The following is a 14,496-nucleotide window of genomic DNA, read 5'->3' as shown; positions in this document are numbered from 1 at the left end:
GAAACTTAGTGTAAAAAAATCACCCCAAGTAAAGTTTAGTATTTGATTTACATAAAATGTTAATGTAATAAGTTGTACATAATGGAGTGTCAGGTTGTAATAGTCTTATATGTAAAAGCCTGTGAATACTCATGGAAATTTCAGGGCAAGAAGACGTCACTTTTGTAAAAAAAAATTGGCTTTTTATTACACAGAAAAATTATAGGGGAGGACAGCAGTCATTTTAAATAAAACTTATTTTTTAAAGGCTACACAAATTTATAAAAACTTAATTTTTCTGGGTTTTGTTATTTTATTCTTTGCTACTTTTTTTTTTTTATGTTTATTTTTGAGAGAAAGAGAGTGCAGGCGGGGGAGTTGGGGACAATAGGGGGTTGGGACATAGAATCTGGAGCTGCGAGATCATGACCTGAGGTGAAGTAGGACGCTTGACCGACCGAGCCACCCAGGCGCCCCAATGCTTCACTGCTCTTATATAGTGACAGCTTTATCTTTACTACTAAAAATTGCTCGAACCAAGGTTATTTAGGCTTTTTAAGGGCTAAAGCAATACTCATTCTCAGCAATGGGTCTTTGGTACTGCCAACTGAGGTGATGGTGATACTGTCTTAGTACAGGCCTTTTGTATTCAATTTAGGGCTTATTCCTGGATCTTGAATACCTTGGTAATTGGGACCCTCTGGGCTATAGTATGGGTTGAGTAACCATTATTGTGAGTATTTCTTGATTGCTTTTTTTCATAAGCACATCTAATGAACACATGGGGTGCTAGGTGTGGCACAACGAAGAAGCATTGACAATGTTTCTGTGTAGATTATTTTATTCTAAAACCATAAATGGATTAATGGATTACTGTCATGGCAGAGGATGACATGGCTTTGACCTTAGATGTTTTGTGGGGTGTTTTCCTCAGTTCCTAATTATAAAAGTGAGTCTCTTTATAAAAACTTTAAGAATATAGAAAAATATAAGGAAGAAAACCAAAATCTCCTCTTAGCCCATAATTGAGTGATAAGAAATACTAATATTTTGAAACATTTTTTCCTAGATATATGCGTGCATTTATACAAGTATACTGTGTAAGTGAATAGCTCATTAGAAGGATAGATACAAAGAAAAATTCGAAGAAAGATCCTAGTTTACTTTTTAATTTAAAAAATTTATTTTTAATTTTTTTTTAAGTAAGCTGTACACCCATCATGGGGCTTGAACTCATGACCCCAAGATCAAGAGTCACATGCTCTACCAATTGAGCCAGCCAGGCATCCTGATCCGAGTTTACTTTTATATCATGCATTCGACATTCAACATTAATGAACATTTTCCCACATCATTAGAAAATTTCCAAAATCATAATTTTCTTCATTTTTTGAGAATTTTATTTAAATCCAAGTTAGTTAACATGTAGTGTAATAATGGTTTCAAGAGTAGAATCTTATTGATTCATCACTTACATATAGCATGCAGTGTTCATCCCAACAAGTGCCTCCTTAATGCCCATCCCCCATAACCCATCCCCCTACCCAGCCACCCCTCCAGCAGCCCTCAGTTTGTTGTCTGTATTTAAGAGTCTCTTATGGTTTGTCTCCCTCTCTGGTTTTATCTAATTTTTGCTTCTCTGTATTCATCTGTTTTGTTTCTTAAATTCCACATATGAGTGAAATCGTATGATATTTATCTTTTTCTGGCTTATTTTGCTTAGCATAATGCATTCTGGTCCCATCTACATTGTTGCAAATAGCAAGATCTCATTCTTTTTGATTGCCGCGTTATATTCTATTGTATAGATATACCACATCTTCTCTATCCATTCATCAGTCAGTGGACATTTGGGCTCTTTCCATAATTTGCCTATTGTTGATACTGCTGCTATAAACATTGGGGTGCATATGCCCCTTCAGTCAGCATTTTTGTATCCTTTGGATAAATACCTAGTAGTACAATTGCTGGGCCATTGTGTAGCTCAGTTTTTAATTTTTTGAGGAACCTCCATACTGTTTTCCAGAGCGGCTATACCAGTTTACATTCGCACAAAATCATAATTTTTAATGGTTGTACTTTATCATTATCTTAATGTATTTAATTATCTTGTTCTTTTTTGGACATAAAGGTTTCCACATTATCACAGTTACAGGAAATATTGTTAACTCTTTGATATGAGTATCTTTTTTCCTAAAGATCGTGCCAGTCCCTTCACACTCAACAGTTTTTCCCTGTTCATTGCTGCTTCAGCTTCTTTCAGGAGTAATCCTTGCTACATTCCTCCCTCAGTCATTAGCCTCCTCCTGGGCAGGGCATAGCCATGCCAATTTGTTAAAGTCCATTCTGGGCCCTCTTCACTTTTCTTTCTAGGTGAGATCACCTAGACCATAACTTTAAAAACCATCTACATGCTGATGACTCTCAAACTTCTATCAACCAAGGTATCTCCTGGATTTCCATATTCATCTCTCACTCCCGTCTTGACATTTCCTTTTCTATGACTGAAAGACATCTTAAACTTAATACATCTAAATCAGAACTCTTGATTTTTTTTCCATAATTCTCCCTATCTCAGTAAATTTTCTCTCCATCCCATTGAGTTGCTCAAGTCAAGAATCCTTCATTTCTTCCTTTTCTTCACACCAACACCAATAGCAAATCTTATCAGACTTACTTTCTGAAATATTAATTTATCCTCTTTGATCTTCAGTGTCATCACTTTAGTCCCAAGCCATCATCTTTTACTTGGATTGTTAATAATTACTTCTAACTGGACTTTCTACTTCCATCTCCAATATTCTATAGGTAGCTTTATTTTTAATACATTATATAATCACTTTCCTGCTTAAAATCCTTCAGTGGTTAGCCATGGCATTTAAGATAACTAATAGTCCTTTCATAAGGCCTCATTGATCTGAGCTTGTCTGCCCATTCGACCTTCACTTCATGCCACTCTGGTGTATTCCCCAAATATTCTAAGTTTTTTCCTACCTTAAAGACATTACTCTTGGTATCGCTTCCCTCTCCCTAGATAGAATTTTCTCCGGCTATCCTTTCAGTATCTGTTCATCCAGCACCATTTTTTGCAGAAAAGCTCACCTCACCTCACTATGTATGCTATCTAAAGTAAGCCAACCCCAACCTTCCCTCAGTTAATCTTTCATGATTTATTATGTTGTACTGTTATTTTATAACATACTACTATTTGGAATTTTCTTGTTCTACTTGTTAATTGTCTCTTTCTTCCCAGTAGCCCTTGAGGGCATGCTATAAATTCTCAAACTTGTTGAATAAATGAAGTTCCAATAGTACTAGTTGATCTTTTCTTCCTGTGTAGCTAAATAAGATTTTGATAATAAGAGGCAGCGTAAAGACCAATTCTAAGAACACAGTAGACCCAATTTTTACCCTAACTAGTAAAAGGAGTTCTAGGTAAAGCTCTTAATCTCTTCCTAATCTGTAAAACTGGGGAAAAGACCATCTTTAAGGTCCTGGCTAACTCAACAAATTCTGTGTTTTTCTTTAATTTGCAAAGATTTCACTCCAGTAATTATTTTACATTCAGGATATCAACATTACTTGACCTTTTGACATTAATAAATTGTAGCAAACATTTGTATTAAAATTTTTTAATCATTTCTATTACTAATTTGTATCAGTCTCTCTGGATCTGTTTCCCCTTTTTACAGTATAATGATGGAGTAGGACTAGGCAGTCTCTCATGGATTTTCAGAAATGTTCATGGAATCATAGCCAAGTTACTTAGCCTGTTTCTGGATTGATAGGAAAACAAGTAGTATGGGGAAAAAAAACACCACTCTGATGTTTTTATTTTTATTATTTTTTTAGGTGTTTTTAAATTCAAATAGGAACGTTGTATTTGACACTTTTTAGCTACTTCTAAAATTTTCTTTTTAATAACTTTAGTTTGTAAAATTTTAAATAACTTTGGACATTACTTTGGGGGAGGGTATTATTCTGCAGATGCTTTTAATTTTTTTTTTTTAACGTTTTATTTTTTTTTGAGACAGAGAGAGAGCATGAAGGGGGGAGGGTCAGAGAGAGGGAGACACAGACTCCGAAACAGGCTCCAGGCTCTGAGCTGTCAACACAGAGCCCGACGCATGTAGATGCTTTTAGAAGTGTGTTATATTCTGTTCACTTATAAGTTTCATGGATTGACTTATAATTAAAAAAAATGTTTTGTTAATGTTTATTTATTATTAGAGAGAGAGAGAGAGAGCGCGCTTGAGAGGGGAAGGGCCAGAGAGAGAGGGAGACACAGAATCTGAAAGCACACTGCAGGCTCCGAGCTGTCAGCACAGAGCCTGCTGCAGGACTTGAACTCCCGAACCGCGAGATCATGACCTGAGCCAAAGTCAGACGCTTAACCAACTGAGCCACACAGGCACCCCGGATTGACTTATAATTTTAAATCCCACCCTTTTTTATTTCATCACTAAATAGGAGGTACCATTGGCACAAACTGCACAGCCCACATCAGCTATCGTTCGTCCAGCATCATTACAGGTTCCCAACGTGCTGCTTACAAGTTCTGACTCCAGTGTAATTATTCAGCAAGCAGTACCTTCACCAACCTCAAGTACTGTGATCACCCAGGCACCATCCTCCAACAGGCCAATCGTGTAAGTGATGATTTGGGCCAGTCATTGAACTGTTTATGAATCAAGTTTTTCTTGTCACAGTTTTTCCCACGACATGTAATTCAAATTGTGGCCTTAGTTTTGTGTGTGTATGTTAATCATGTTCTGCATGCTTTGATTTTTGGAAAAAGTATTTGGGTTGTCTTTTTCTCTTAGTGTTATCTAATAGATTAGAAAATAAATATCTAAAACTTAATTTTTAAAAAAAAATCGCATTGAATGTGAATTTAAGGTGGTCTCTAATTTTCATGCTATTTCACACAGAATACATAAAATTACTCCAGCAGATGACATTTTTTTCAGTTCTTAAACGTATGTCAAGACTTTGGTTTTTTCCCCAAACATTTTAAGTAATCTCTACACTCATCATGGGGCTCAACTTACCTGATCAGAAGTTAAATGCTGTACCAACTGAGCCAGGTGACCCTCAAGACCTTCTGATAAGAATTTTTCTCATTCAGCATATTGGAGATTGTCCTGTTTTTCTGGACCTGTTGTTTCTCCACACTGCTATATACATTATGTATTTAGAATACAATTAAAAATAATAAAATTTTGTAATTTGCTTTGCAGTGGTTAGAAAATTTATTTTTAAATGATATGATAATAGGAGTAAAAATACTCTCGTGTTGTTAGAAGTGGCTGATAAGGATTTCTTACCTTTAATTATTCTTCTTTTGTTTTTCTTAGTCCTGTACCGGGCCCATTTCCTCTTCTGTTGCATCTTCCTAATGGACAGACCATGCCTGTTGCTATTCCCGCATCAATTACAAGTTCTAATGTGCATGTTCCAGCTGCAGTCCCGGTAAGTTTGAGGTTTAGACTCTGTAAACTGATTTAGGGCTGCTTGATTGGTTTATGAAACTGAATCCAAAAAAGTACTTACTAGGGGTTAGTAGTGTGTATTCATTCATATTTATAATGACAGCATATACCATTCAAGACAAACATAATTAATTGGTTAGAAAATGTTTTTCCATCCTCTCAAAATTTTCTTTTCCTTGTTTCCATACAACACCCAGTGCTCATCCCAACAAGTGCCCTCCTCAATGCCCATCAACCCTCAGTCTGTTCTCAGTATCCAGGAGTCTCTTATGGTTTGCCTCCCTCTCTCTAACTTTTTTCTTTTTCCCCTTCCCCTCCCTCATGGTCTTCTGTTAAGTTTCTCAAATTCTTCCTTGTATTTTTAATTTTAAGAAATTTATTCCTTATTCAGCCCATTTCACTTTGACTAGATTTGTAGAATTCAATTATTAACACAGATTTCTGTTCTTTAGGAATATATGTGTACAGAAACACATGTCCAGTAATTCCATGGTACTTTGATTATTGCAGGAATTGTTTATAAGGACACTCTCTGTGAACTTTTATGGAAATTGACAAATTTTAAAAGATAAATCAGGACAGTAGATAATAAGGGTTTACAGTTTTCTGATTCTAAACTCTCAAATTTGTATAACCATTGTGCAGATATAGCACAAATCTCATATTGAATATATCCTCTAGCAATTATTTGTTAATATATTTTGCATAGCTTGTTCGGCCAGTCACCATGGTGCCTAGTGTTCCAGGAATTCCAGGTCCTTCCTCCCCTCAACCAGTACAGTCAGAAGCAAAAATGGTAAGCAAGATTTTACTTGTTCTGTACATTTCTTGAGCCTGTTTTGAATTAGTTTTTCCATTAAAGCCTGCTTCCAAATGTACAGTTTAGATCACATCTTATAAAGCTTTGGAATGTATTACACTATGCAAGAACCAGATGATATGGAAGAGTTTCCATTAGCATAGTGACTAATTAGTGGTACTTTAAAATAAATGGATGAATTTGAGAGTAAAGTCCTAGTTCTTGTCATCGGTTTGTCTGCTTTTGAGCTGTGGCGTTTTGAACAAAATCTCCTCCTTGTGGTGGCTAGGAATATTACAGCTGAAACTAGGTGTAAACATTGGAAGGCCATACAGATGGTTTTAAACAGTGATAGGAATTAGTAGAACAGTATTGACAAGAATTCTGAAATTGTATACAAGTTAGTAAATGTAGCACATAATACATAAAGAAAATCCATATTTTTGAGTTGCGTTTTGACACCAAGAAACTGGTGGTGTTTAAGGGATAAGCTATAGATTAGTAGTCCAAAGACATGGGTTTTAATTTTAATTCTGACTCTGCTGTTCATTACCCTTAATCAAGCCATTTTAATTTTGAGGAGACTCAGTATTCTTAGGTGTAAAGAGATTAAACGTTGATTTTTAGAGTGTCTCTTAGCCCCAAATTCCATAAATGTGCTAAATTCCTTGGCAAAAAACTAAAGCTGCTTTTTGTTTTTTTAATCCATGTAATTCTCCCTTCTATAGTCTTAACACATTTTCAGGACTAATTCTGAACATCAGTTAATGTATCCTTAGAAAAATTAATAGATAATTTTGCATCAGTTCTGTGCTAGGCAGTATACTAACAGTATAAATGTGTACATATAAAAACCATTATAGATTGCAAAGTTTCAAGTTTTTTACCTCTATTCTCCATTGCTAATAATCTCAAAATGGCATGTGATAATTAACAGTAAAACTTAACACACCATCTGAATGAACAATGTTTGAAGAGTGTAAAAATTAGCTAGTTATTGATTGTGGTGAGAGAACTTATGAAAACCCAAGAGGGCAATTTTTTGCATTAACAGCATGTTTAACTCAAAGCTTTGGAAATACTAAGATGCATCTTCACTTGATAGCAAAAAAGCTTCATTGGGAATGCTTTTTACACTTCCTAAACATACCGTACTAGTGAAAAATTCAATTTAGTGAGAACTGAATAGAGTAGAAATAGGAGTTAACGAGATCTGTTGTTCTATCCTGCATCTAAAAATACTTTTACATATTCAGTGGACTTTTTTTCCTAGCAAATTAATTCAAAAGGAACAAGTCAGATTTAAAGAAATACTTTTGGCTATAAGAGTAGGCCATACTTGTAGAAACTATTAAATTTAATACTTCCTTGAATAACTTTTTCTTTTAGGTCATCAGGAAATTAACAAGAATAAGAGTGTTTTGTGTGCTTGTATATTAAAAAAATCAAAGCTATAACTTTATATATGGAAAATAATCATTGGTTGAAGGCCCAAAAAATAGCATGGGGAGTCATAGATTGCCCTACTTAAATTTAACAATCCAGTTAAATTTATTATTAGGATTTTGCTAATGTAAAATAACCATATTTAGGTGATTGCCTATTTTAATTGGAGTAGTAAATAAGATTGTCCAGTTTTAATTAAATAAAAAGACTCAGAAATTAGTCTGTTTCCTTTTTTTTTTCCTAACTTTTCATTATGGAAAATTTCAAACATATACAAAGTAACCAGTATAGAATAATGAACCCCCCCATGTACCCATCACCAGCTTCAATTATTAGCACTGTAACTGCCATTCGTGTTTTATCTATGCCTCAGACCATTCCCTACCCAACTCAATTATTTTTTAATAGGCCTTTCTCAGTGTAAAATTTATATACATTGAAATGAACCAATTTTAATTTTGATGTATAAGTGTATTAATGTAACTCACACTGCTATCATGATATAGAACATTAACATCTACCCAGAAAGTTTATTTCCCTTCGCAATCAGTATACCTTCCCAACTGTTGTCACCAGCAATTAGTTCTAGAATTTAATATAAATGAATCCATGTATATTCTTGTGTCCAGCCACAAGATTTATCAATGTTGTTGAATGTATTGGTTTGCTGCTTTTTATTGCTGAGTACTATTCCATTGTGTGAATATAACACAGTTTCTTTATCCATTCTCTTGTTGGTGGACACTTGAATGGTTTTCAGTGTTTAGCATTGTGAACAGAGATGCTGTGCACGTTCTTGTGTAACTCTTCTTGCGGATGTTTATTTTCATTTGGCCTATCTACTGAAGGGTAGAATTTGCTGAGTAAGGGGTAGGTATACATTTAACTTTGTAAGAAACTGCCAGACCATTTGCCAAAGTTCTGAATTCTCACAGAGTATGGGAATTCCAGTTGTTCCACATTTTTGCCAGCATTTGGCTTTGTCTCATTTTCATTGTAGACATTTCTAGCAGTTTGTAGCAGTATCTTATGGTTTTATTTAATTTCTGATTTTGCCAGATGCTTTTGTGGTATCTTCTGCTGATTTCTTAAAATGGGTTGTCTCTTATTTTTATGTCATAGGAACTTTTTAGATATACTAAATATGAAATTTTTGTTACATGTGTCTTACAAATATTTTCTCTTAGTGGGTAGCTTGGCTTTATTTTTCTTAATGATAGTACAAACATATCATTCATTGCTACTTTTATCTCTAATGGTTTCTCCTAGTTAATTGGGTTTAATGTGCCTATGTTTTTTTGGCTTAAAGTGGAAGCTTGGATTATTGATTAAACCTTTTTACCTTTCCAGTATAGGCATTTAAAGCTATAAATTTCTTTCCACAAATTTGGTCTGCTATATTTTCATTATCATATATCTTTTAATTTCCTTTGTGATTTCTTTGAACTACTGGCGCTTATATAAAAGTATATTGTATAATTTCCAAATATCTGGGGCCTTTCCTTTTTATCTTGATTTCTGTTTTAATTACGTTGTGGTTTGAGAACATACCACCTTTGGTATATTTGATTGTCCTATGTTTCCATTTTCTAATATATCATACCTGTTTGGCTCATTTGTGAAAATTAGTATTGCCCTTCTATCCAGGTAATATGAACTGGTAACAAAATACCAATTGCCTAGAATGCTAAAGGAATTCTGATTAATTGGGGGTTTTGTTGTACAGAAATAATTTCACATTTCATCATTGGTTTTATATTTTTATGAAATATTGCTAGTCTGTTTTCCCTTAGTCTATAATATTCATTTTATATTACTGTCTAAGAATTTTCACTGCTTGCGTGTCATCAACTATACTTCTATATTGTTACAAGTACAAAACCAATCTACCGACATTGGGAAATGACCTAAAAATAGTTTGGGTTTTGTAGTTGGTTTCATGTTCATATGTTTTTCCTCAGTCTCATTTAATAATTATTTCTGTCAATTGTCATTTATTTAACATACATTTCTTAGGTGCTAAGAAATTCAGCAGATGTGATCTTAAATTTTGAGTTTCTCTTGCAAATCGTTCTGGTGATCATCAAGAGAGGCAAAGAAGTCTTCTTTTAAGGCCATTGATTATATTCTTTAGCAGTTAGGATTATATCAGTGAGTTGTTTGTTTTTGGTGCCCTTGATAACTTTTGTGCATAAAAACCATTATTCAGGGACTGCTTTTATTTATTTGATTTTTTTTTTTCAGGGACTGCTTTTAAAAAATATATTAGATTTATTAAAGTTACAAATTCAGAAAGTTCTTCCCTGAATTTTTAAGGCCAGTTTACAAATCCAACTATATAATTGCTTTTAAAGGTCTTCAAATATAATTAATTTTAAACATGCCAAATTTCATTTTAAACTTAATATATCCTGTTTTCCCTATAGGTACCTCAGTTGTCTAATAAACTTCTCTAAGTACTTTAATAACCTTTTAAGTTTAATTAAACTTATAGATATGAGGCTTGGTTTTCTTAAATAGTCCATTATTGGGAGGCTTATGAGATTATTTTAGCTCTTCCAATTAAAATCACAAGACTGAATTGATCTTTTAACCATTTTAAATTGAAATTCAAGGGTAACCTATTACTCTGTGGCAAGTTACTTTAATCACTTTCAGAACATAGAATACCAAATAGGTACAGATGATTTTAAAATTTGAATTAATATGTCAGTGTCATTGATTTTTAGCCCCCTGGAGCTTAATAAGGTAAAAGACTTACCAATTGAGGAAATAATTGTATCTTCCCAACTGAAGAAAGTTGAGACTGGTTTCCTTAATGACAGGTAAATGATCACAGGACTTGATTCTCCATCAGTGATAGGACTCCAAATACAGTTTCTCCAAATGAGTGATTCCCAGCTCTTATCCCTTTGATTCATGTTACACATTAAATAATTTTTTTTGCCAGTCTGCTAACCCTCTAGTAAAATTTACAATGTCTTCTTTCAGGCTTGAGTTGGACTGTGCTTTGTTGTTGCCTTCAACTCTTTGAAAATACTTAAACATCCTCCCTGTTTGTTTTTGCTAAAATGATGTGTGGTTCAGAAGATGTTATATACAAACCTAATGGTAACCACAAATCAAAAATTGGTAATAGGTATGCAAAGAAAATAGAGAAAGGAATCCAAATATATCACTAAAGAAAGCCAACTTGTGGTGAGAGAAGAGAGCAAGGGAAGAAAAAAACAGAAGATCTACAAAAACAATCACAAAACAAATGACAGAATACCAATAAATACAGACTTATCAATAATTACTCTGAATGTAAATGGACTAAACATTCCAAAAAAAAAAAAGGCATAGGGTGATGGGAGGGATAAAAAAAAAATAAGACCAGTGTATATGCTGCCAACAAGAAACTCCTTGCAGACCCAGAGTCACATGCAGATTGAAAAAGAGGGGATGCAGAAACATTTATCATGCAAAGGGGTGTGAAAAGAAAGCTAGGGTAGCAAGAGCTGTATCAGACAAAATAGACTTTAAGACAAAGACTGTAACAAGAGACAAAGAGGGACACTACATAATCATTAAGGGGGACTCCAACAAGAAGACGTAACAATTGTAAACCCTTATACACCCAGAATGGGAGGACCCAAATACATAAAACAGTTAGTAACAAATATAAAGGAACTAACTGATGGTAACACAGTGATTGTAGGGAACTTTAACATCCTATTTACATCGACGAAATCAATTAGGAAACCGTGGCTTAGAATGATACATTGGACTAGTGTTTTAATAGACATATTCAGAATATTCCATCCTACAATAGCAAAATGCACATTCTTTAAGTACACATGAAATATTCTCCAGATTATATATTAGACCACAAAATAAATCTCTACAAATGCAAAAAGATTGAAGTTACCATGCATCTTTTCAACCACAATGCAGTGAAACTAGAAATCAGCCATAAGAAAAAAATCTGAAAAGAGCTCAAATACATGGAAGTTAAATAACATGCAACTAAACAGTGAATGAGTCAACCAACAAGTCAAAGAGGAAATCAAAAAACACATGGAGACAAATGAAAATGAAAACACAGTGGTCTAAAATCTTTGGGAAGCAGCAAAAGCAGTTCTCAGGGAAAAGTTTATAGCATTACAAGCCTACCTCAAGAAGCAAGAAAAATCTCAAATATTAGCCTAGCCTTACACCTAAAGGAGCTAGAAAAAGAACCTAAACCCAAACCCAGCAGAAGGAAGGAAATTATAAATATCAGAACAGAAATAAATGATCTAGGAACTAAAAAAATAGATTAATGAAATCAGGAGCTGGTTCTTTGAGAAGATCAACAAAATTGATAAACCTATAGCCAGGCTCATCAAAAAGAGGAGAGGGGACTCAAATAAAATCAGAAATGAAAGAGGAAAAATAATAACCGACACCACAGGAATGCAAAGGATTGTAAGAATATTATGAAAAATTATGTGTCAACAAACTGAGCAACCTAGAAGTGGATAAAATCCTAGCAACATATAACTTCCCCAAAATGAAGCAGGAAGAAACAGAAAATTTGAACATATAGATTACCAGCAATGAAATTGAATCAGTAATCAAAAATTTCCCCAAAAACGAAAGTCCAGGATCCAACGGCTTCACAGATAAATTCTACCAAACATTTAAAGTAGAGTTAAAACCTATTCTCAAACTTTTCCAAAAAATAGAAGAGGAAGGAAAACTTCCAAATTCATTCTTCAAGGCCACTATTAACCTGATACTAAAACCAAATAAACACACTACCAAATAAAAAAGAGAGTGCTACAGAACATAGATGTAAAAATCCTCAACAAAATATTAGCAAACCAAATCCAACAATGCATTAAAAAAGTCATTCCCCATGAGCAAGTAGGATTTATTCCAGGGATGCAAGGGTGGTTTAATATTCACAGATCAATCGACATGATACATCACATCAGTAAGAGAAAGGCTAAAAGCCATAAGGTTGTTTCAATAGATGCAGAAAAAGATATGACAACATACAACATCCATTCATGATAAAAACCCTCAACAAACTAGGTTTAGAGGGAACATACTTTAACATAATACAGCCCTTATATGAAAACCCCACAGCTAACATCATAATGGTAAAAAACTGAAAGCTTTTCCCCTAAGGTCAGGAAGAAGACCAGTTTTATTCATCATAATACTGGAAGTCTTAGTCACAGCAGTCAGATAAGACAAAGGAATAAAAGTCCCCCAAATTGTAAGAAAGAAGTAAAACTTCAACTGTTTGCAGATGACATGATTCTATATACTGTATAGAACACTCTAAAGACTCCACAGAAGGGGCACCTGGGTGGCTCAGTCGGTTGAGTGTCCCACTTTGGCTCAGGTCATGATCTCGCCGTCTGTGAGTTTGAGCCCTGCGTCAGGCTCTGTGCTGACAGCTCAGGGCCTGGGGCCTGCTTCAGTTTCTGTGTCTCCTTCTCTCTCTGCCCTTCTCATGCTTGGGCTCTGTCTCTGTCTCTCAGTAATAAATAAACATTAAAAAAATAAAGACTCCACCAAAAAAACTACTAGAACAAATGAATGAATTCAGTAAGTTCACAGGATACAAAATCAATATACAGAAATCCATCGCATGTCTATACACTAATAATGAAGCAGCACAAAGGGAAATTAAGAAAACAATCCCATTTATAATTACACGAAAAGTAATAAAATACCTAGGAATAAGGAGTATAGGTGAAAGACCTGTACTCTGAAACCTGTAAAACAGTGGTGAAAGAAATTGAACATGATACAAAGAAATGGAAAGACATTGCACGTTCATGGATTAGAAGAACAAATATGTTTAAAATGTCTATACTGCCCAAAACAATCTACAGATGTAATGCAATCCCTATTAAAATACCAACAGCATTTTTCACAGAACTAGAACAATCCTAAAATTTGCATGGAACCACAAAAGACCCCAAATAGCCAAAGCAATCTTGAAAAAGAACAAAACTTGGAGGTATCACAATTCCAGGCTTCAGATTACAAAGCTGTAGTAATCGAAACAGTATGGTACTGCACAAAAATAGACACCTAGATCAATGGAACAGAATAGGGAGCCCAGAAATAAACCCACAATTATATGGTCAATTAATCTGACAAAGGAGGCAAGAATATGCATTGGGAAAGAGTCTCTTCAACAAACAGTGTTGGGAAAACTGGACAGCTATGTGCAAAAGACTGAAACTGGACCACTTTCTTACACTATATACAAAAATAAACTCAGAATGGATTAAGGACCTCATTGTGAGAACTGAAACCATAAAAATCCTAGAAGAGAGTATGGCGGTAAGTTCTCTAACATCGGCTATAATGACATCTTTCTAGATAGGTCACCTGAGGTAAGGGGAACAAAAGCAAAATTAACTATTGGAAGCACATCAAAATTAAAAGCTTCTGCACAGCAAAGGAAACAATCAACAAAACAAAAAGACAACCTACCGAGTGGGAGAAGATACTTGTAAATAATGTGCCCAATAAAGGGTAAGTATCCACAGTATATCAAGAACTTAACACAACTCAACACCAAAAAAACCACAATCCAATTAAAAATGGGCAGAAGACATGAACAGATGTTTCTCCAAAGAAGACATCCAGATGGTCAACAGATACATGAAAATCAGTTATCAGGGAAATGCATATCAAAACCTCACTGAGATACCATCTCACACCTGTCAGAAAAGCTCAAATCAAAAAAAGAAAAACAAGAGTTGGCAAGGATGTTGGGAAAAAGGGAGG

General features: G+C 34.4%; 1 protein-coding gene across 2 annotated transcripts in view; it reads left to right on the top strand.

Annotated features, from left to right (window-relative positions):
* Positions 1-14,496, top strand: part of ATF2 (activating transcription factor 2) — an 82,453-nt gene that overhangs the window by 42,021 nt on the left and 25,936 nt on the right. For both annotated transcript variants that reach the window (XM_025912567.2, XM_086718935.1), the window contains 3 exons: positions 4,450-4,628; positions 5,337-5,451; positions 6,181-6,267. In XM_025912567.2, the coding sequence (XP_025768352.1) occupies positions 4,450-4,628; positions 5,337-5,451; positions 6,181-6,267 (381 nt within the window). The remainder of the gene's footprint in view (positions 1-4,449; positions 4,629-5,336; positions 5,452-6,180; positions 6,268-14,496) is intronic.

The sequence above is a fragment of the Puma concolor genome, chromosome C1 (genome assembly GCF_028749965.1).
Source record: "Puma concolor isolate L17-30 chromosome C1, mPumCon1.1.hap2, whole genome shotgun sequence".
Classification (NCBI taxonomy): Eukaryota; Metazoa; Chordata; class Mammalia; order Carnivora; family Felidae; genus Puma; species Puma concolor.
The sequence above is the reverse complement of the archived record's forward strand: the minus strand, read 5'-3'. Positions and strand labels throughout refer to the sequence as shown.